At 36.5% G+C, this 24,916-nt stretch overlaps 1 protein-coding gene across 4 annotated transcripts; it reads right to left on the reverse strand.

Moving 5' to 3' along the window:
• On the reverse strand, positions 1–24,417 carry NBN (nibrin). Of its 4 annotated transcripts, none has more exons than NM_204337.2 (16): positions 24,205–24,417; positions 22,937–23,070; positions 22,261–22,406; positions 21,247–21,406; positions 19,652–19,755; positions 17,236–17,353; positions 16,772–16,962; positions 15,961–16,061; positions 13,309–13,447; positions 12,614–12,877; positions 11,924–12,356; positions 9,434–9,523; positions 7,995–8,150; positions 6,899–7,012; positions 6,173–6,222; positions 1–3,071 (listed from the first exon to the last, which is right to left on the reverse strand). In NM_204337.2, the coding sequence occupies exons 1-16, from the start codon at positions 24,233–24,235 to the stop codon at positions 3,041–3,043; spliced, it is 2,262 nt and encodes a 753-aa protein (NP_989668.2). In that variant the 5' UTR covers positions 24,236–24,417; the 3' UTR covers positions 1–3,040. The 4 variants fall into 4 exon arrangements, with proteins under 4 accessions (NP_989668.2, XP_015138250.2, XP_015138248.2 ...); XM_015282764.4 differs by having other exon boundaries at positions 9,452–9,523; positions 15,940–16,061; positions 24,205–24,413; XM_015282762.4 differs by having other exon boundaries at positions 15,940–16,061; positions 24,205–24,413.
• Positions 24,418–24,916: the final 499 nt, after the last annotated feature.

The raw sequence follows: 24,916 nt of genomic DNA on the forward strand, positions 1-24,916 counted from the left end.
TTAGGTTAGCAAATGTTTTTTTTAGTTGCAGATTCTAAGTTAACCCTATACAAGTTCACTAAGAGGAAAAAAAAGACTGTTCATCTGAATATTGAAAGCACAGGGCAGAAACCATCTTTAAAACCAAAGCATGCAGCAGCAGCAGTTCTGAACTACACAATGCTCAGTAAATGGCTACCATTCAGGCGAAGTCACTCTATATAGAGATATGATGCAGGGAAATGAAGGAAATGAAATGTGTGAGTACAAATCTCCCCAAGGAGAGAATTGCAGCCCCAAAGCAGCAGCAGTAATTTCTAATACAGTGGGAGAAACAAGGAAGTGAGTATTCCCACAGCCACCTTTCACAATAAAAATGTAGTTTCACAGCTGCCTGTGAAAGACTGCAGAGAAATGTTGGCACAGAGAAAACATCTCAAGGTTTATGAAGAACCTTCCAAGTGCTTCTATTTAGGAGCTCACCTAATCCCATGATGGGTGAGTCTATCAGTTCTATGATAATAAACTGAAAAAAAAGAATCAAGGCTGCTACATCTACTGCCTAGGGAACTGGATATAATGGGAACTGAGAGTGGTCTCAGCTGTGCCTCTAGGGCTGCTCAAGTTGCAGTGTCAGTAGCAGAAGACTTGGCTTTTACATTCTTTTATAAGGCCCATGGTATGTTTTATTAAGAGCTTCTCAAGAGAAATGTTTTTTTCTATTGATTATTTACAAAGGTAAACACAACCTTTCTGAAGGATCTTGTCCATTGATATTCTGCTTAGTAGCTACCATCAAAAAGGTCATCCTCAGCAGTCTGCAAGGACTCTGTCCTAGTGGATCTGAGAGCTTTAAATATAAAAACGTGAAAATTTTGAGATGAGAAAAACTCACCTTGAGAGTACAGCAAATAGTATTAAGTACATCTCCTCCAGCAAATACTTCAACAGCTGAAGAACCATTAAAGGTGGTGGGTGGACGAGATCTGACCCTGCTCGTGATGCAAATTACAGTACCAACATACCTTATGGCTATCTGCTGAATTCAGGATAATTGCTACTGACATACATAGATCTTGGGGTGTTATTCTTCAGAGTTCAAACATGACGCAGTGGTTTGAAATAGCCCAATTCACCTGGCCTGCGCATTCTGAGCTCTGTCAAAAGAAACTAGCTTTGTTAAAGATTCATTCACATCACATAAGAAAAAGGATCCTACCATCTTATAAACAGTGATAGAACTACTATCCATCTTCATCATAGCTTTATGTAAGTGAGCAACTTCAAAGCTTTCTGAGCTGAACTTAAGTATGAGGAAGAAAAGCTGATTTATTTCCAGCTCCAAAATCTTTTAGAACAGTAGCACTAATACTTGCTCTACTTAATGAACCACTGAGACGGCTACCATGATTAGGCATTAGCTACACTTAAGTCTCTTAATGGATTCCTAACTCTTAAGACAATATCCCTGAAAAAGTGCTCAAGAATTCAATTAACTTCCTTTTCTCCCTCTTGAGACCAGCTCCTTTGGATTCTCTTGGCCTGAATCTTCAAGACCAGATAACTGATGTTATTTCAAATAGCAACAGCATTCACGTGGTTTCCCTGCCACTCTCTGATCTGGAATTTTCAACTTTTTTCTTCTCTCGTTGATGGAAAAGCTCCTACAGTCCTAAAAACCGGGGATAAGTCTCTACAAACAGTATTTGGACAGCTGTTTCCTACTGACAGATAAATGGAGAATGGAGTAAAGCTAAATTCTCTATTTTACTGAAAATAATGAGTAGTAACTGTCAGCTCAAAGAGGGGAGTGGTTCACGCTTCTCAACCTGAAGCATACTTCTTTTCTGTTAAATGAATCTTATATATAAAATATCCTGAGTAGCTCAGAAAGTAGAACTGACCACGTCCCTTGAAAGGAACAGCACTTTGCAATTATCAGTTAGCACAAGACCTACATCCAATTCCCTTAACTACAATGTTTTATTGCATTAAAAAAAAAAAAAATCTAACACAAGTCTCATCATTGTACTTGTGGAAATCATCAAATCTAGTCTTCCTCCCCATCTGTCTCAAGTCCTACTGCAAATGAAAACAATTTACGAAGTTATACTTTGGAGGAATTACTAAGGCTGATTTTCATGTGATGCTATAGGAAAGTATATAAGCTCCTGTAACATGATTGTCATCATGTAGCTTTTCAAGAACAATTTGTGTAAGGAAGAAACAACAGCTATTTTCAAACACAGTTCTTTCCTATTTGCAAAGGAAACGAAATAGGTGAAGAAAGAAACAACCTTTGCCTCTCTCCCCTCTCAAAGAAACAGAAAACAAAACTGAACTGCTTGTTGCTATTGTAAAATTTTCCTGAGTTTACAGGACTGTTTCTAGCCCAGCTGTAGGATGTTCAAACAAATATCGACTATCTGAATACTGATAATGGGGCAAGATCTCTCATTTTTTTAATACTAAGATTTGTTTCAATATTTGCCATCACAAAAAATTGGTGTCTATCTATAAATAATTTGTTGTTACCAACTTCAAGAACAGGAAGAAGCTGGAGTTGATTAATATTAAATTTGTGCCTGAGTAAATAAGAAATACTTACAGTTTGGTTTAACTTCTTTCTCTTGATTATGCACTCTTCAAAAACTTTCACCATAAGGCAGAAGTGATAATGTACAAAAGCTAATTAATTAACAAGGCCTTTCTAGAAATAAAAAAGCGTGATCTTCTTTTCTTCCCATCCCCTTCCCCTTCCCCTTCCAATAGTATTGACAAGTAAACATTAGAAAGAAGCTGCCTGAAATTAAATCCTAAATACATGTGGTATTTTCCTAAGCATTACTCTGACACAAAAATGTTAAGGTCTTAAATATACAATCCTTGAAACAAACTTCTCTTTTTCTGTAATAAAACCAATATTTAAAAACAAGTCATACAATAACAGATAGCTCAGACAGTCATACATGTGTATATATTACATGCTGTAACCAGCAAACATATCAGTGGAGCAGAAAGCAGATTTTGATACAGAATTGCTGTAAATTCAGGTCACAATTTATCTTCTCCTCTTCACATTAGGATCATATCTGCAACAAAAAAGAAGTCACAAATAAGTACGGCTCCATGAATTTTAAATATAAGAATGCAATGCAAATGATTATACATTCATAACAAGGGATTGGGCAGCATTCAGTCCTTTCCCAGACTGCACTTCTGTGATTAACTACAGTTGCTAAAATTTGACTGAAGAATGCAGAATTTAAACCGGTCCATGAGCTACAGGTAACACCCTTCCTGGCTCCTTTCCTAGCTACTCAAAATCTTTCTATCTATCCCACACATAAGCAAGATTCTCCAAGCCTGTAACGTATTGATATGCCTTTGAGACACCCTGCAAAATCCAGAGTCTGGGGGTGGAAGAGTACTGTACATTCACAGCAATCTACATTTGGCCAAAACTCATTCAGCAAAAATCCTTCTGTTGCCTCCTACTCCCATACAGCAGTTCCCTGTTTTATCTTCTACTTTATACAGCTTCTGATTGACTTTTAGTTACTAATATCTACTTTTTGGATAAGAAATAGTTTTCTGAGTTAGAGCAATATGTTTATGATTTTCCTGTGCTATACCCCTTGGCCCTCTTTTTCTCCATTTGTGCTTCACCTCCCCAAATCCTATGTCACTTCTTTGAAATTCTGATATGCTTTGTACTCATGCGTGAATAACATATGGACACAACACATGATCAGGCAGTTTTACTTCCACTAATTCTCAGCTCATTCATCAGGACTTTTTTTGCTTAGGCAGGAAAATGTCACAACTTCTGAGCCAAATTACATCACCATATAACTACAGAGCTATTATAGAAGTCACTGCTCTAACACATGAAATGTGTATCCTTTGAAAACAACACTCTATTATTAACAATTCATGAACAACACAAGTTGTTAATGTGGTAAGTTTTTCTGAATGGTTTGTACACGTGTTGATACTCAGTATGATGTCATTTTGACAGTCATTTGGACAAACACCACCTTCTTCACAATCTACACTTTTCTACCAAAATGTACAGTTGTTAGTACTTGTTAAATGCATGGCAGGTCAGAAGACACACAGTAGTTTCTTGCTTCTTCACATAAAAATAAGAAAATAATTAAAACTTTGCTAACCAAAATGATACCCTTACACTCAATCTCATTTGACTTCATTGCTACAAAATTGTTACAAATCAATTGTGACATTTAAGGATGTCCTGGACACTGAAACATATTTGGAGGTCTTGAAGAACAGATAAAACCAGAGGAGACATTCCATGGTGTTAAGACGGCAGGGTTCCAGCTTCAACCCCATAGAATCATAGAATCGCTAAGGTTGGAAAAGACCCACAGGATCATCCAGTCCAACCATCCGCCCTTCACCAATGGTTCTCGCTAAACCATGTCCCTCAACACAACATCCAAACGCTCTTTGAACACCACCAGGCTCGGTGACTCCACCATCTGTGACTGTCTATGGAGAAGCTGATGCTGACCATCACGGACACCTTTCTATTTAACCCCCCATCTCACCTTCAGCCATTTTTCATGATAAATGAATCCTGGATGATGTTTTCCAAACAGAATGAAATCAAACAGCATCTGAGAAAGGAAACTCTACAGTGCCTGTGGCTTGAACCAGAAAGAAAGCTACAGAGGTTCCAATGCTGTCACGAACATACAAAGAAACAAAAGACCTTGCCGGGAAAAGGGAACGAAGGGCACAAAGGGGTGTTACCAAGTATAATCCATTTATTTGTAGTCTTAGCAGAAAGATATTTCCTTCCCTTCCTCCTCTGTTTCTCTCTGTACTGAATCAGAAGTAGATGAAGGTAAAGATTTTCTTTCCAACTCATCTTTACCTTGAAGCACGACTGTTTCTAATTTCATCTTCAAATGCAATTTTCAGGGGAAATTGCAGCTGTTAACATTAGCATCACACCAACCAGTTTTGCTCAGAATTAAGGACAAAATTAGAAGTAGGTTACGATCTGCTGAACATTGAACTACGTGTTTTAGTATTTTTGGAAACTTCAGTACATGCCACTATCCCAAAAAAATTGGAGCTAAGGTCAAAACTGTTCTAAGCATGAATGCACGTGAATTATCTAAGCTCCCACTGCTTTTGAAAGGTTCAAATTAATCAAGACATTTTGGATCAGTTAATTTTCTAGTACAGCAATCAAGCTGCACCATCTATTTTTATAAATGTATTTGTAATTGTCATGCATTTAAATGTACTGCAGACATAAAACCTGGATAAAATAGCAAACTTGGTCTAGAACAGCTGGAAAGCAGTTATAAATCATTGAAATAAGATTAGAGTTGAAAGTGACCAGACAAGAAATCAATTGAATAAGATGATTTTCCATACTCTTTCAAAAGAGAGATGAGAAGTGATCAACAACTGAAACAAGGGTTAATGGAAGAAAACCACTGACGTATTTTAGAGGTAAATACAATGAATTATGCCAAAAAACAAAGGAAATATAACATTTAAATCTATTTATATGTTGATAAGTTTTTGGGAGTCATTACCTCAAAGGTTACACAAGATCATTCTGATGATCACTTCTTTCACAGAAATATCATTCCATTGCTTTAGTTCCCTCAGCACAAGACAGACAAGTACCATGGCTAGCACTAAGTCAAACTCCAGAACTGTTCCTCAAGAATTCAGATGACCGACTTAAATCTAACACCAAACTGTTTCATCAGGCAAATACTAACGGCACAGAGCTTGACTATGGAAATCTCTTCCAGCCTTTGTGAATAATCAATCAGAGAATCACGCAATATCCTAAGGAGCTGAAAGGGACCCAAAATGATCACCAAAAGTTCAACTTCTGGCTCCACACAGGACTAAGACATGAGACAGGAAACAGCAACGTTCTCATTTAAGAATGTTCTTATTAAAATATTATGGTAATTCTGAAGAAAAGTGGAAGTTTAAAGCATAAAAAAAACCAACTGAGAGTTGTAATTGCAAGTTACCTTGAGTGTAATTCCATACATGGGAATACATGAGACTTCAAAAAGAACAGGCAAAGAAATAGCCTTTTGCAGAACTGGCATTTGTCCAAAAAAAGAAAAAAAAAAGAAAGATGTGATGAAAGATACACCTTTTCTAAACATAAACATGAACGTCTTACCTAAAGAGATCATCAGCAAGCGATTCTTCTCTTGCACGTCGATTCTGCTCCTGACAAAATAAGATTTTTCAACATTGTATATTAAGGACTAACACATTTTTTTCCATGCAAACTTAAGGTCATGATGGATAATATATTTCATTAGTCAAGGCTGGAAAGTACTGGAAAATGAACGTTCTGGTGAAGTGCTGGGATAAAAATGTAACTTCTGTGTAAAAAGGGGAAAAAAGTATAAAACTTCCCAGTGAATTTCTTAGTACACTGCAACAGAATTTTACTCAGGTATTTTCTGTTCTGTTCAAGAGAACACAGAATATCAACTGCACATTGTAATAATTTAAACAAAGATTACTACACAGAAGTTCTTCCTGCCTCTCTGTCACATTTGTAGGAACCACAACTTATCATCCTGCTTATTTTAGTTACTAAAAAACATAAAAAATCCCTCTTTCCTGTTACTGATCTTGATTTAAATCATTATTACTGATTATATGAATTCTTAATGTAAAATGCATTCAAATTATCAGCAAAAAAAACCCCAAAACCGAGCCTTATCTCTGACCTCTGGCTTTCAGTAACTTTTCTAATGCACGTGTCACAGCTAATTGGCTGAGCTTTATTTCAAAAGTACAATTTCCAAGTATTTCACAAATGACCACAGGTCGGTATGACCACTTCCAGGAGTGAAGTTTTGCTTTTGCTCATCTTTGCGAAAAAATTCCTTACCTCCAATTCTTCTCTTAACCATTCTTCTAGTTCTGAATTCTTTCTAGCTTGGTGAGCAACCAAATCTGATCCTCCAATTATGTATGGAAGTTGTCCTGCCCCTGGGTAAGGGACCTGGAGACAATAAATTCTTAAAATTACAATGCAAGGCAAGCGTGATGCAGGAAAAAGGTCAGCAATGAAAGTCAGTCTTTCTTTGAATAACATTCATCAGACATTATACTTAAATGAGACTGAAGGGAAAAAAGTATTTCTTGCAAGCTATTGAGTTCCTCCTTCTGCCAAAGGAAACAAAAAATGGCTGAATAAATATACATAAAATGAAATCTGAAAACATTATTAACTGATTTTTACTGATAATCTATTTTACATCAAAATATATAAACATCTATTACAGAAGGATGGCAACAAAAATACTATCAGAAATTTAAAATATTTTCCAAAATGACAGCTTACTCACAGATAGCTGAAAGCTTCATTATTTGATGAACATTATTATATTTTAGTGAAATGCAATTGCAGTGATCTTGAACCATATATCCTCATACTAGAAATATTTATGACATATATACAAATATATATTTACTTATTTTTAATACAAAGAGGTACTTTTACACTGGACACTAAGAATTTTCTTAAAGTTATCCTCAGGAGCCAAGCAAGCAACAGTCTTACAAAAGTTAGATACTAATTTCAGTTCCATTTAGAAATGCAAAAGTTATTTTCTAAAATGCAAGATTCAGAATCAGCATATGTTCTTTGGAGAAGTTTAATTGCAAACTTTTGGAGGTACAACCTCAAGTTACGCTTTTACCAAGGTTATGTTGGGCATCGCTTAGCGACTTAGAATAAGTGGCAGCTTGGAAGAAATTATGAGGATCTAAAGAACCTTTATCAACCTAACTGGTCAGTTAGGAAAATACTTGTTAATAATATAGTATGATACCACAGCTGTTTAGTTTTCTGTGGTTGGTAACAATTAAAAAAAATATTCAGGATATTTTTTCTACAGCAGTAAGGAACATTTCTACAGCACTAAGAAAATACTTCCAAACATTTTAAACAGTGCCATCTTGTGACCATTTCAAATACACACCTTTCTGAACGTTTTGAAATTGTTCTGTCCCCTGCATTTGGTATTTCTCATAGTTGGGCTGTTTGATCTTGGACAGCTGACAACCAGTGATCGAAACTCAGTCAACAGAAGTTTGCTAGGAAGACGGCTGGAGTCATCTTCAAGTTTGTTGTGGTTCTTATATGGGAAGAAAAAGAATGGAGCACTTTTAGCATATAAAATGACATAAGATGTATCTCTCATAGCCTTCTCATATACTAGCATCAGAGACTGATGCTATGTGAATTTATTTCTCCCGTATTTACATCTGCTGAAAGCACAGGATTATTAAAAACTGCAGTCATAATCATGGGATTAGTTCACCTCATTTTACTAGGATATATATACTTTTTTTTTGCAATGAAGCTATTATCTAAGAATTACTTCTCTCCTCCACTCTGCCTCAAGCCTGGACTAATTTAATTGTTCAATCTAACAGAATAAACATTGTTTATTCTAACAGAAGCTCCAAGAAAGAATATGTTGAATGCCTTTGGCTCAATTCTAGCCTACAGATTTAGTTTTAGACCAATTTTGTCACAATAAACTGAATCTGATAAATGAAACAACTTTATCTTGTACATGCAAACACTCATTTGTCAGCAAATCTGCATGCATACTTTGCACCTTGGGGTTAGATCTGTGTAGATAAAATGAAGTCTGGGTGGAAGACAAGTACACAGACTTAAAATATCTTAAGGGACAGCTCTAGCCCAGATACAGCACTGCTATTTCATTGTAATATAAGTTCCTTAACCTAAGATGACCCTGCACATCGTTATCCTTGCACAGTGGATTCCCTATTCTTGAATTGTACTGCATACCCATGCTAAAAAAAAATAAAATAAAATCCTGATCCTGCTGCTTGTGGACTAACTACACTCTTCTCTCTACGGAATCTTTCAATTTCTGACGCACCACCATTCCCAGCTATTCTCCTTTCTCCCCTCATTCAATAATTTATCCTTCCACAGTAATCTCACCTATAACAGTATGCTATTTACTATTAGCCAGTGTATGTTATATCTGTTTTCCCAATGGTCCATTTTAGTTTCATTTTAGTTCTGACCTCTTGAGAGCAGCCAAGGAGATCCCATTCTTGTCTGGTCTTTAAGTAGTTAACTAACATAAACATCTGTACCAGTATTAATGACATTGAAAAGTTAATACAATTACACTAGGCTTCTGTAATAACAGTCACCTTAAATATCCATAAAAAACAACTTTATATAAACACAAACTACAGTTCTGCCTTTACAGAGTCAGTAAGGTGGTCCATACTATTCAAATTTACACATGATTACTTTCAGGAGTTCTATCTCTAGAGTTTCCTTATCTTGAATTATGATCTCCCAGTATCATGTTCTTAACAGCAAAATTTTTGTGTATTTTCTTAATGATTCTCAAGGTTTGAAACTCACAATTAATTTGTTTCTTATCGAGACTGATGATTCTTCCTTGATCTTGCTTTTGTCTTCCAGAGTCAGAACTGATCCAACTTCTTCTTTTCTCTATTGATTAAAGGTTGGAATTAAACGTAAATTATAGTGACAGTTAGATAAAATCACTTCTGCCTTTTATTGTGGAATAAGCATGTTTAGATCAATATAAATACATAGAAAATAAATTGTAATGAAGCATGCTATACTTAGAAAATCGTATGGTTTTATGTACACCGTAATAAATCTGGTTTGGGTTATAAATGAGGATTTTTTGCTGACGTGTTTTTCTTCCTTATACAAGTAACAAATGTTTTGTGCATGTCTTCAAAGTTCTGCCACATTCTACAAAATACTTTAAAAGCTTATGAACACAATAAACAGTAGCATTTTCAATTTCATTAAAGTGTGCACGTGTAGAAAGTAAATTTCACTGCTAGGACAGGAAAGCATTCTGTTGGTTGCTTTCATCTCAAAGGTTAAATCTGTTTTGCTTCTTCTAAATGGCTTTCAATGGTTGAAGAAAATCAGGTCAGCTTTATGTACCCCATAGATTTTAAGTCAGTTATCCACATTATCTGTCTTGTCAGACAAGCAAAGTGCTTCTATGCTTAAGAAAACAGGTAATGTGCCTGTGGGGCTTTATCATGAACCCTCCTATTTCACAGAAAATATAATTTATCTGAAGAAAATAAGTCTTAATTAATCACAGAATCATAGAATGGTTTGGGTTGGGAGGCATCTTTAAGATCATTTCATTCCAACCCCCTGCTATAGGCAGGGACACCTCCCTCTAGACCAGGTTGCTCACAGCCCCATCCAGCCTGGCCTTGAGTGATTCCAGGGAGGGGGCATCCACATGTATTAGAAGACTTTTTCCTCACCAAAAATGTAGTATGCATAGTTAAGATAATAAAAGAACAATTTAGTTATACATAAGAACTTTTCTTCCCTTATGACTCTACAATATCAGATGAGCAAAACTTCTCAGATCATAAAAAACCTCCAAAGACTATTCCAAGAAACCATTTCAGCCTCTCAGTACAGTCAGACCCAAGAGAAAGTACTTCCTCTCTAACAGTATAAACCAAACAAAATAACAAAGCAACAACTGCATAATTAGATTACTTCCTTGTCTTTAAAAATGTGCCAGCTATAAACATTAAAAGAAGGTTTATAAAATTATACCGAAGCTCAAAATTCAGACACCTCAGAAGCAATTTCAAGTATCAGAAAAGCATTAAGCTGGTATGTATGATTGGATGCATGATTGATAATGCTGTCTTGCAAATTCCAGCCACTCAATTGTGCATTTATTTCTTATGACATTTAAACACTGCTTGGACTGTGTAAGAATTGGCTGGACAGTGACCTCTAAAATTTTTAAAATAGAAGAGCAATCTTTTCCTTTTTCTTGTTACTGTTTTAGTTTGGTTTAGTTCCCTCCTCCCAATAAAGTGGCTGTTTTTCTACATTTGTCTTAGAAAAATATCTTACACTGAAAAAAGAGAGAATTGATAGAATGAATTATAAGCTACTACATGATGAATATAATGTATTTTCTTCCTCTTCTCTAGTCTAACTCCTGTTTCAGCTCCTCACAGGGTAATAACCATTGTCAATTAAATATGAATGTTTAGATTAAAAAAAAATAAACTGAACTGCAATATGCTTTTAAAATTATGTACCCTTTAGATTAAAATTTAAGTTAAAGTTCGCAGGGCTCATCAATTTGCAAACTGGGGAATGAATATGGAATGAGTGTGTTTACACTACGATGAAGCTACACAAATCTGAAGGCTGACATTTTGGAACATCTGGAGTTGAAGTTAGTATTTGGTAACCAGATGCCAAACATTAAACACATTTTGCCACCTGGCTCTTTTTTCAAGTGGTATGGTTTCAAAACTTCTGAACTGCTTTCTAAAATGTGACATTGAGCCTGTCCATACTTAACCAGGCATTCTGTATATACTGCTTAGTGGCACTATTTATTTTTAATGGGTATTTAGGGTTTGAATTGCCTCGTGCAGGAATTCTAATTATCTTCCACATGTCACATCTAGAAATTCTGACTTGAAAGATGTTGAACACCACAGCAGTACCCAACAGAAGAGGTCACCATAAGGTTTCTTCAGGAAATTCATTATATAATTGCATATTATTTTAGCATCTATATTAACATTACAATTAACGCAACAATGCATGCTATGAGAAGTTACTGGACCACTAATATATTCTGCCATTCTGCTAGCACTACTTGGATCAAAAAGAGAGGAAAAACATCAGAATGCAAGCAGTTTTCAGTTCACAAGGAAACAATGTTAAAATGAAAAAAAAAAAAAGAAGAAAATAGATGGGTGTAAAACTGCAATGTATGAACAACCTTCCTTATACTTAAAGAAGCCATCTGCTTCCTTCAAACACTGTCATAAACTTCAAGATCAGGCATGCAAGAAGAAAGTAACTTACCAGCATTTCATTCTCCTCTCTCTGCTTTGTATTTCCTTCTTCCGTTCTGCTGCCTTTGGTTTCCAAACATCTCTTCTTTCGTTTATTGCTTTGAGCTTCCTGGTCACCATTTGCTGTTTGCTCTTCCCAGTCTAGGTCTCTGCTTTCAAACACCGTCTCTAGCGTCTCTACATCTTCAGATACATCATCTAACTCCTTTCTTTTCTTTGGTGCAGGATTTTCACTAAAAGTAATTTTAATGTCAGTTTTATCACTTGCCAGTTCACCACTTTCCCTTCCAAGCTGGATGTTATTTCCCTTTCCATGCTGTTCTTTTTCACTATTCCATGCTGATGAAGCTGAGGATTCGGTGCACTCGGAAACAGGCAATGGCTTTTTCTCCAGTTTTGTTTGTTTGGATACAGATGTTTCTTCTCCTTCTTCAGCTCTTTCCCTTAGCCATAAAGTAATTACAAAATAAAAAATAAATTACAAAAATGTCTTTGAATATGATTAGCTGCATCAGCAACATAACAGCTTCCTGAGGTCTCAATGATGGCACTGTGAAGTTTGAACATAAATACTCTTGAGAAATAACTTTCCCTTTTCAGAAGCTTTTTATTAACTCTGCTTTGAATAAAACGTACACCACTTGAGCTATGCAGGAACAGCAATAACATAACAATAAGAAAAGCAATGTCAAAAACCTACCTTTTCCTAGCTACATGGAAGTAATTTGTAATTGAATTAGACTGCTGACGTGGAGTGCACTCTCTAGGTTTATCAACTTCCAAAATTTTAGATGGAGAGTGCGGATGATTTTTTTGACTAAACCCAGATGTTCTGTTCACTCTAGATATCAACGTTCCTGCATTTGCAGTGCCGCTTGTGCTAGGGTTCTCCCTTACAGCAGCTTGCTGGAAAGCCACTTTTTCTCTCCTCGTTGTCTGGGAAGTTGTCCTCTCTATCTCCATACTACAGCAGAGAGAAAAAATATGTATTAGGTGAACACACAAAATTTACCGCAGAGATACACTGCTGCATAATACTGCTTTTTAAAAATTCACTTGTACTTTGAATATACTCCTAAACAATGCATTTATGCTAACAACTGATGCTGTAAAATCTGCTATAGTATTTACTTTTCATTATCACAAAATGGCTTAAAAACTCTTGAATACAATTGAGTCAGATACGCAACATCTACATTCCTGTTTATTAATCCATATTGTTACTTATCACTTGAAAGCAGAAATTAGCTCACTGCAGACAGTTGACAGCAATTTACTAAGTGCCATTTTGAACATAGTGTGCCTTTGTCCACGGCACTGATGAACTTCCTCTACCACAAAAGAGTGCTTTATTTGCAAGTTTTAGCTCAGAAACTATTTCCATGCATACTTTACCATGTCTGCTCTTCTATTTCCGTATCAGCTACATTTAATGTACTGTAATCTGCGGCAGCAGTTGGCATTATTGTTTCATCCACAGTCGAACTCTGAGAACTCACTGGCCTCACTTTTGATGCGGTACTTGCAGTTACAGCTGCAAGATCAACACAAGAGAAGAATCAAAAGATTAATATCCAGTGTTTTTCTTCGCATGTAATATCATACAACCACCTTAACTAATCAGGTGAGACTTGGAAAATGGTATTCATAGAATCATAGAATTGCTCAGGTTGGAAAAGACCTTAAACAGATCATCAAGTCCAACCACAACCTAACCATACTATCCTAACTCTAACAACCCTCTGCTACATCATGTCCCTGAGCACCACATCCAAATGGTTTTTAAACACATTCAGAGATGGTGACTCAACCACCTCCCTGGGGAGCCTATTCACACAGTTTTGATTTAAAAAAAAAATCATGTAGATTTAGTCAAAGCAAACAAACAAACAAAAATCCAACTAGAAGAAACCAGGTTCTAAATGACTAAATTCTAGGGTTTGGTTTTGGTTAAATATTCCGCTGAATTTAGAAACAGAACTTTGCTTAAATAAGAATGAAGTACTATGGGAAATTACTTTTACGGTCATAATATATAAATCAGGCAATGCATATTTTATGCCAAACTGTCAGAGCACAAAGTCCACCATCTGTTTACATTTACTTTTTTTATAATGATCTGTTAAAACAATCATTATCCTAGGGACTATCCCTAAAAGTACTCTACTCCTGTTTGCTATCAAAATATCTCAGAATAAACTTCTTTGGCCAACTGGCCATAACTAGGTCATCAAAGGAGTGCCTTAAAAAACTGCTTGCTGCTCTGTTTACTTACTTGCATTACTGTCCCGTAGAACCAAAAGAAATGCATATACACCATCTTCTATATTGTTTGCCCTTTCACTTCTCTTTGTCTTCTCTAAGACAAAGGATACTAAGGTCCACTATTTTAACATATATGTCACATTGTCCTTCTAGATATTTATTATTATTACTTTTTTTTTTTTTTTAATACAACGTACCACTCAGTCCCTTACAATTTTCATGCATGTCATTCTGATAAGTCTATGCCAGCATTATCCTTTCGGATGACACGTTTTAGGTATGTATTTTTTCCTGCCACTGTAATCATTAGAGGAATAACCTACAGGAACATCTAGGCTTCCTTCTTGAGCTTCCACATCTTATACAATTTTACAAGATTACTACAGGTTAAATGAGCAAGGTATTAGTATCTTGACATTCACTGCTGAGCCAAGATTGGAGAAAGAGGTCTTGTTTATAATCCCTGTGATTTGCAACACGTACATGAAAGTTTCTAATATCCTCTAAATTTGGTCCCTCTTGACAAATAAACTGCAAACATAGCTAGCTTAAAATAATATAGATAGACTTTTAACATAAATTAATGATGTAATTTAACTTTCACCTAACTGAATCATTCAGACAGGAAAACAAGACTCAGTATTTCTAATTTATTTAGCTGCCTGCTGCGTTAATAGCATTAAATTTAATGTGAGAATCCATTTATTTTATGTTGTTTCCTAAACTTCTCTGGATAGACAACAGACTACATATAAACCATTCATACAAGAACTCTAGTCAATCAAAACATTTATCAGTCCTCTGCCAGTACTGCTGCCACATCTTTCTCTCTTCAAAATACATTTTTTGCATAGCAAATGCTCTTATATGTAAAGACAAATTCATGGTGTCTATTGAGTTAAAAAACAAGCAAACAAACAAACAAAAAAACCCCAAAACTAAGTTGTAGGATTTTCTACCTGATCTGTCACTTTGTAGAAAAGAATAGAACCCAAAATTATTCTACGAAATTGTCAGAATTATGTGTAACAAACTCCATTCTAACAACTTTGAAAGCAGCATGAAAGGAAAATTAGACCAAAAAATATGAAATCTGTCTCCCAAAGACTTTCACTGCTGTTCTATTGGTAAATATAACTTATGCTTCAAGGCAAAACATGAAACGTACACTCCCCATACTGTTACTTCAGCAAATGTGGCAATGCTGCCTCACTGCCTGGACTTGTTGCTTTAAGATTAGGTTTGATTTTGAACTGGAAGTGGAGGTGGGGGCAGATTTCCCTAAAGCAAATTCTTCTATGTGCAAAGAAAGCAAGTCTTAACAAACTAATTTAGTTCTTATTCTCTAGATTTCTAACATCAACCTATTAACTCATTACCCCAGTCCCTTCATAAAAGAGAAAATAGCTTGGAATTCACAACTACTATACACATTGATTTAGCACCTACTAAAACTACCAACTTCAGAACACTGTTTTAAAGTATCCTTCCTTGAAATGTTAAAAGTGCAAAAAGGGATGCAGTTATTTGACTTTAGATTTTTTTTTTTTTTTTAACTTTAATTCTACACCTATAGGTCACATTGTTTTCAATGTAGCTTATAGCAAACTGTTGAGAAAGCATTTATCTTTTCAGATTTGCACACATTTTTCATGCAGCGTAATTCTGCTTCAGTGGTATCGCAAAATAAAAGAACCTTGGCATTACTACTTGATACCCTGTACAAAAAGAAACGCTACTTCTTTATTGCTGTTAACTTACTACTACCCTTCTTCCAATCACCTTTGTTATCAGGCTGCCTCTGGGGGTTGCAGTATATTTCTGTAGACATGAAGATAACTGCCAATCCAATTTCTGCTTCAGGAATAGCCCTGAGATTGTTGCTGTTAACATACAGAAAGTCGACACATAAAAATAAGTTTATCAATATAGATTCAAAGCTGAAGAGGCAAACAAGCACATATATGTCAAGATACGAAATGTTCATCAGACATCGCTACTGTACTATAGCCATGAGACGAGCTTGAATATAGATGTTTTCTCTGTTTAGCAGGGAAATTCATGGTGACTACACTTAACTATTAAGTTAAGGTTTGGGATTATGTTTTCTTTGATCGTTTATTAAAGTACAATAAAAATACTATCATCTACAAAACAGGTAGCCTGCACTCTCTCTGAAAAACAAAATATATAGAACACAAGCTGCCTTTCACAGTCAACATCTGCAACTAGATAGCCAGCAATGAGACACATGGCCTCAAAATGTCCTGTACTTCATGAAAAGTATGAAATATGTATCGCTGTTGAAAAAATAATCGATGATGATATATCCCCCATTTTTAGAATACGTTCATTTTTAACTTAATTAACTTAATTAACTCTGATTTCGAAGAACCTCCAAAACACCACCCAAATCCCTAACTGCCAAATCCTGTCTTTCCTGCTTCGAGAAATTTTAGTTACTGTGCTATGAACTTAAAACAATGCCCATCTACGTATACTAGTGCATTCATACGCATGCAAATACAATGACTAAAATCACTGCAGAAATTCTAAAGCAATCCCCACTCTGTGCAAGAGAACAACTATTCACCTTTCCAAGACAGCCAGAATGGAATCAGTCCGGTTTCTCATGGACTCAGATCCTAGGATCTGAGAGTTTGTCACCCCAACATCAACAACACAAACTTCAGGAGAAACCAGTAAAGAAGTTTCCTTTCTTTCCTCCGTCATCAGTTTTGCTTCTCCTCCTCCAAGAATAACTGCTGGACCCAGTTTCTTGTGCTAAGAAAAGAATGCAATTAAAACAATCTTAAAATACAGTACATTGAGAAGTATGCTAACCTATCAGCACAAATCTCGTAGCTCATGTATTAACGCAGAAGTGATGTGTTCTGTTTCTACTCCTGCATTTCATCTTAATTAGGTTGTTGTCTTGTAAAAAGATAAAATACACAGAAATCTTTCCTGATGGACCCAGAATGAGTCTGGATCCAGAGAAAGCAGAATATATGCTTAGCTGTCCCCCAGCATCTTTGCAGTGTAAAGCCCAGTTACCTGCTTGGCAGTCAGAAATACAAAAGTTTTTCCACTGAATATTTTTTTCCTTTCAGGATGTCCAGATAAATCCATGTTATCAATACCAATGGCAGGCTCATCAACTGAAGGATAAAAGCTGTAAAAACCAAACATTAAAGTTACAAAATTGAGATTTTTCTATCAGTACTGATTGATAGACCCTTCTGTTTCAGCTTTAAGCTGGGAAGTTAAAATACTTCACTGCTTTGTTTCTGTTCAAGCTATTTATATAAATATTTCTTCAAGGGATTAAGAGAAAACAGAACTTCTTATTTCTCATTATCTAAGCTTAGACCAACACTTCCAATCTCAGTAAGTAAAAGAACAATTTCTGGAAAGTATTCAACCTTCCAATCTCAAAACATCAACTACATCTACATTCTCCACTTAACAATACTGACAAACTAAATTGCTATCTCATTCTGTGCTTGCCCGTACATATTGCTTCCGCTACCCTTCACTTGGGACAGCCACTCCTGTTTCTCTTATATTGGACAGTGAACATCGTGTTCTACCATGCTATGTGACAGCCCATTAATGTGACAGAAAATAAGTACACTTTTTTTGCTGGTGGCATAGAGAACTGAACTGATCGACTCTGCAGCTTCTTAGTGTTTGTCCAGTACAAGGAAAACAACACTGTGCTTGGGCCTCAGATTAGAAGTGAAAGCCGAATCTGAAGTTCTAACCTTTGTGATCTGTGATCTCAGCTCTAGTTAATGACAACATGCATTTACCATCAAAAATGTCTCTAGAATAAAGACAAGCATTTTACTGATAATGCAACAGTATTTACAGGCTCTCAGAGCCACACATTCCCTACTACAGCAAACTTAGCACAACACGGTAAAGGCATATGCTCAAAAGGAGTGAGACCATTGGTGCACAGTTTGTCCATGTGCTCTGGCAGAGCTTACAATGACTTATAATTATCCTGATCAATGATTACACATCCTGACTGCTGAAACACAATCCCAGAATTTGATTTAACAGCTCAAGAAATTACACATACACATGTGTACATATATACAAGCGTATATGTTAGAAAAATTTTCTTTTCCTAGCAAAGATTATCAGATTTTAAGCAAGAAACATAATCCATGAAATTCTGAAATCTTTAAGTCCCTGAAAATAGTATGCATTACATTGGTATTTTCAACATCTGTAAACATTAAAATCACTTTCCTCAAATTCTGAGAATATTTGCATAATTAAGGTGGAACACAATAAGCCTGAACATTTTCTACTGCACTCATATCCATAATCCAATGATGATAGGCCAGAGCACACTAAAATAATTACAGTTAATTTTGAATGACCCTTGTTCTTATGTTCTTCCAATTAATTCCTCAAGGTTTATGTACACAATTAACAAACGTACCTGTTCAAGGTACAAATAATAGCCGTACGGGCTCAGATGAAATTCTCTCATACAATAAAGGGATTATTTCATACTTTTCTACATGGATCACAGAATTACCAAATAGCTATCATTTATTTCAAAGGTCCAAAAGGTCACAGAGTGACCAAAATGGCAATTATTTATTCCATAGTAAAAGTACACCTTTCTAATTATTTTAACAGTATTTGATTCTCACACAGTGAAGACTCACATTAGTCTCAGTCTCTCAAAAGAACAGAAAAATCTGTTATTTTGGTCAAGTTAACCTGCTTTGATCAAAACTTACAAGCTCTTTTCTCATGTGACAAGTGACAGAATGCAAAAAACTGATCTCAAGATGTGTCAAGGGAACTTTAGATTGGACATTAGAAGTAACTTTTTTCACTGAGTGTTCAAGTATTGTATCAGGCAGCCCAGCAAAGAGGTGGAATCCCCAATCCTGGAGATATTCAAGAGACAGGCAGATGTAGCACTGAGGGACATGTTTTAGTGATGGGACCTGGCAGGTCAGGTTGGAATGATGGTTGGACTTCATAATCTTGAAGGTCTTATCCAGTCTAAAGGATTTTGCAATTCTATGACTAAACTCATAACCTAACCTTTCACTGGGAGAAATACATTTTTTATAATGAAATAAGGTTAATACGGTGTCTTTCCCACAAATCTAATTTTCTTCATTTTAATCTATCAACTCCCAAGAGTTTCAGTAGTGCTTCAAACATATCACCATAGAGATTGCTATAGCAACCTCTTCAAAAACAAGTTCCTGTCTAGAGCTAGTAACATCTCTAAGCATATAATCAAATCCAAGAGCTCACGTTTTGAGTCTAGATATGAGAAGAAAATTGCTAAAGATTAAAATGGTAGGCATTCTTCCATAAATAAAGCTACTGTAATTCACACATTCTGCCAAGTATCAGCAGATAAGTGTGCAATTATTTGATAATCTAACTCACATAAAATTAATTCTGTGACACTGAAAGCAATGCTTACCTTTCAGGAGTTGGCAATTGTTGCCTGGACTGAACAGCTTTCATTAATTCACTAAAAAACTCTGGTTTTACAATTGGTCGTCCACAAATCAAAGCACATATTGTCTGAGAAGAGATAAAATACATATTTAACATACAAAAAAAGCCTAACTAGAATATGGTTCAACTGACTGTAGCTTTATAATATCTTAGATCACACAGACATCTGTACACATCAAACCACATCTGTGGGATGTGAACAACATCACACAAATATAACTGTACTTGATTTTGCTATGGGAAAAAAAAACGTCAGTTTTACTTCTAACAGCACAGCTTTTAGCTGCTGTCTTGACCAAAGCTCTGAAACTGTATACAGCAACTAATGAAAAATCAGCAACAGCCTTCATGAGAACTAAAGCTCCAATACACAAAGCGATCATAGTATGTTGTTGCTGTTGTTGTTTTGGTTGGTTGGTTGATCGTCTTTTTGTTTCTTTTTGTCTGCAAAGAGACTAAATAAACATTAATACTCAATTTGTACAGTTATACTGGCTATAACCAGTGAACTCGAAATTGTAAAGGCTAAACATTCTCCCCAGATAAAGCGCACTTCTATGAAACTATCTGAAAGTTAACATAAAAAACTAAAAGATGGTGACAAGCAAGATGAGTACTACTAAAAACTCTGTCCTTCATTTGAAAGTAGAAAACATCAGTAAAAATGGAAAAAAAAAAACAACAGAATACATCAAGCCTCTACATTAGGCAAATACTTAGAATGATTAAAATCTAAGCAAATACTGCCTGATTATACAAATTTTACACAACTGGAACAATGTAAACTTTAATGTTTCTATTAACTTAGATATGAAGTGCCATAATCAAAAAGAAAAAAAATTGCACAGGCTCTCACCAAAAGAGAATGATTTTTTTTTGTTTGTTGTTCTTTTCTAACCATCCCAGTACAGTAGGCTGATGCTAGCTTTTCCTCCAGGTAAGCTCTCTGATCCTAATTACTGTACCGCTGTATGAAAGGCATGGCCAGCACAGGAGAGGGAGCTACAGTACAGTGGGAGGAGGGTCAATATATTCATGAACAGTGGAACCGAATCAGTGAGAAATTTAACTAAGTAGTAAAAGAAAGACCAGAAAAACAAAAAAAAGAGAAGAACTGCACACACAAAACAACCAACCAACCAATAAGGCCATCTTTTTTAATGACAGGATTTCCCACAAATGCTACAGCAACGCTGAGAGGGAGGAAAAAAAGATTCTTCTTCATTTCTCTACACCTCTTAATTTTCAAATACTTTTTCTCCTGTTCTATTTTTACTTCATTTTAAAATGGCATTTGGGCCAGAAAGATACCTTTCTGTCCCCATCCTCTTCTCACTCTCTCCCTTAAACATTTTTTTTAATTATTATTTTCAATTTATTCCCTCCAACATGCATCTCTTCATGAAGTTGGAAGAGTTGACTTCACAGAAGAAAATGCTGTCTAGCTAAAATAAAACAAAGCTTTGCCACAGTCTTGAACAGGTCTAGAATTTAATTTCATTAGCAGGAAAAAAAAAAGTCAAACCAACCTGGTCAATACATGAAAACTCAACATACCTTAACAGTAACTTTGACTGACTCCATTATAAGGTGAGTACATTCTTTTGTCCATTCATTCACAACAAGCCCTCCAAGCTGCTGGATGGCTTCATTTAAAGCAGTTTTCTGAGCAACATCTAAACATGAGGAGCAGACAACTAAAGATTCGTATTCCACTCTGCAAAGAACAAGTAAAAGAGAAATGCTTTAGTAATTGTGGTAGCATTATGATGAATAAAGCTGTCTTATGAATCACTTCTGTCTCACAGGGAATTCCAATAAATAAACAGACCCCTGTAATTCTTACAGAGATCAAAGACTGTGCTTCAAAATTTCCCCATTAAAGTAAATAACTGATTTTTATTGAGAAAAATAAGCAGAATTTTGATCCGATGTTTCAAACGTTTATTCTTGAGACTTTTGATCTCAAGAAAGAGGATAGACACCACTCAGAATCAGTGCTTGAAGAACACTGCAAAGTTTGAGAACCAGAAATATAGGATGAAATCCAGCATGTATTTCCAAAAGCAAAAAGTATGCTCAACAGAACAGTTCATTAACAGATTAGTATTTGAAAGACATGAGTTCTGTAGAAAGCAAGCTCAAGAAACTTTTTTCTGAGACTGCTTTTACACTTGAGCACACACCTATTGTTATTGGTAATTGTCCATTTAGAAGTACAGAATATCAAACTCTATGATTTGATTTGGTGTAGGCTACAGAGAAGAAAATATATAATCATATCAATCATGGAAATCATGATGTGACACATATTTTAAAACACCAACGGTAAATAAACTACATTTTTCTTAATAAGTAAAAATCACTTCAAAATGAATTATTATAAAAATATGTACTAAAAAAGGGCTTCAGAAGCAGGATGCAGAAGACAGGGAAGTATTATTTGTTTCCTCTGCTTTCTAAAAACTCAACAGGTAAATTCCCTTAGCAAGTTGTATGATGTGCTAAATCACTCTTTGAAAGCTGTTATTTTCCACTTAGTAGTTTATTATCAGTCTAAGTACTTCTTACCTAAACTTGCTCTCGAAGACTCCAAAATTTACTCTGTCTCCAGACTGCAAAGACCTTGAAGCGCCACTCAATTTTGATCCATTAACAAAAGTACCATACTTGGAGGTGTCTTTTATTGTTAACACGGGGACTGAAACAGACTGGCTCTGAAAATATACATAAATAAGCTTTGGTAGTTGATCAGAAACAGGTAATTTATACTAAATGTACTAAATATACAATGTAATTGACACTAAAGTGCTGCCTGCTGATTATACTTGGAACATTTTTCTTTTCCACATTCCCCTAATCAAATAGAGAATTAATGATGTGGAGTGAAACACACATTCCAGAACCTAGCCTGCGGTAATAAAACAGAAGCACTTCCCAGAACCAAGTTCTAAAGTTCTTCTACAAACTGAAATGTAATTGCATGATTTTCCTGTTTTGGTTACTTTAATACAAATTTCTAATCAACTTTCACTCCGAGACAAAAGGAATGCCTAAATAGGAACTTGGACCATAAGAACTATGTCAGTGGACTTTTCAGTACCATCATGCAACCCAGGGGAAAAACAAAATCAAGACTAAGAAAAGACTAAGAAAAGTTCAATGGTTCTACTCCACCTGTACAGTCATGGTATTCTGAGTTAACAATGTTGCGTATTTTTAATGCAGTAAAATGCTGGCTACTTACATGGGTTGTTTCAGGACGACTTACTGTCAGAACTGCATGACTTCGACTGATTGACTGATCATCTTGAATTAAAAAAGCACAATTTTTGCGTCCAACAACATATTCGGTACCAACTAAAAGTCGAAATGGCTCTCCTGAAAATCAACAAGAGACAGAAAAATATCAATTTACAAGAAACTCCAAAACACCCAAAGTACTTAGGATCAATTCAGAAGTTTGTAAAGTATCTAATCCTTGTCTATACCTTGTCACGTATTATTTATTAGCCTGATCAGAATCATGCATTTAATTTATAGACAAAACCTGTTTCTTCCTATCTGTTATGAAAGGATAGCATTTCATAATTTAAAAAGCAAGCAGTGACAAAACTGGTGGTACTACATATCTGTACTAATACCTTATTTATTTTATCTCGTATTACTTCTTCTTAGAAGAAGTACACAAAACACAAACTTTACAGGTACATAACTTAAGCTATATAACTTAAGGTCTAATTTAAGTGTTTCAGACAAAAACATCTCCCTAAAGAATGCTGAAAGATCTGCACTGTAAACAAACAGATACATAGTAAGTTTGGTCTCTGACCTATGCTGTAGCTTTTTGTCATCTAGATCACTTAAGAGTGCATGGCTTGAAGACATCCAAAAGGCATAGGTCACCTACGAGCAGTGATTCAGAAGTTTTTCTTGATAAAAATGAATGAATTAGAGATGAAATTCTAATACAAGAGAAAGCATTCAAGTGAAAAAGCTGCTTCTGCATTATGAAATACCCATCATTGAAGTCGATCAATAAACCAAAACTCCTATGGATAAAGAAACTGAGGAACAATGGTGAAGTGATGACTGTCCCAAAACTGCGTTCAAGAAACAAGACAACATTTCAAGTTCAACACTTGGTCCCTGAAACATCAGTATAAAAGTCAGACATCATTCCTAAAAGGAGAGACTGAGCATCCTCTGCCTCTGGGCTCGGCAATTCAGGTCCCGCAGGGCAGCACCGCGCTGACTCCGCTGGAGGCAGCAACGCTGGGACACATCGCCAGCAAAGCTAACAGGGCACGTCTGCCCCATCGCCAGCAAGGATAACAGGGCACGGCCTCCGTGATCAGGGTTCTAGTAAAAAAGGGAGCCCTGCCCAGTACCGGAATGGAAACCGAAAGTCGAGCCTCTAGATGAGCCAGCTTCCCAAGGAGGAGGTGGTAGGGGCCGGCCCGAGCACAGGCGCGGGAGAAGCGTGGAAGGGCCCCAGGCCCGCACTGCCCTCACCTGGTCCTGCGGCGGGCACCAGCTTCCACATCCTGAGGACGGCGGGAGCTCCGCGGTGACGAGCTGTGGTTCCTCGGTGCTCCTCACCCAGCCGGCTGCCGGGCCGGGAACGAAAAGCCGGTGTTTGCCGCCCACCCGGCTACTGCGCCCGGCAGTGCAGCGAGAGCAAAGAGTGCCGTATGGCGGCGGGCGGACGGCATAGCCGGTACAGCCGCCTCCGGCGGGCATGCGCGGCGGCACGGAGAGGGCTCGGCCCACCCCAGCGAGGTGTGCACTGCTCGGCTGGGACTGCGCACTTTCCCTATCAGAGAAGTGAATCAGGAATGTTATTTTGGTGGAATCTTAATCTGTGTAATAGAATCATATAATGGTTTGGGTTGGAAGGGACCTTTGAGATCACCTAGTTCCAACCCCTGCTTTAAGCAGGGGCACCTCCCTCTAGACAGGGTTGCTCACAGCCCCATCCAACCTGGTCTTGGATGCTTCCAGGGGGATGGCATTCACAGCTGCTCTGAGCAACCTGTTCCAGCGTCTCACCACCCTCACAAAAAAGAATTTCCTCCTAATATCTAGTCTTGATTTACCCTCTTCCACTTTAAAGTCATTTCCCCCCATCCTGTCGCTGCCTGCCCTTATAAAAGGTCCCTCCCCGGCTTTCCTGTAGGCCCCTTCAGGTACAGGAAGGCCACTGTAAGGTCCCCTTCCCAGAGCC

This window comes from Gallus gallus, chromosome 2, assembly GCF_016699485.2.
Source record: "Gallus gallus isolate bGalGal1 chromosome 2, bGalGal1.mat.broiler.GRCg7b, whole genome shotgun sequence".
In the NCBI taxonomy this organism is placed as follows: Eukaryota; Metazoa; Chordata; class Aves; order Galliformes; family Phasianidae; genus Gallus; species Gallus gallus.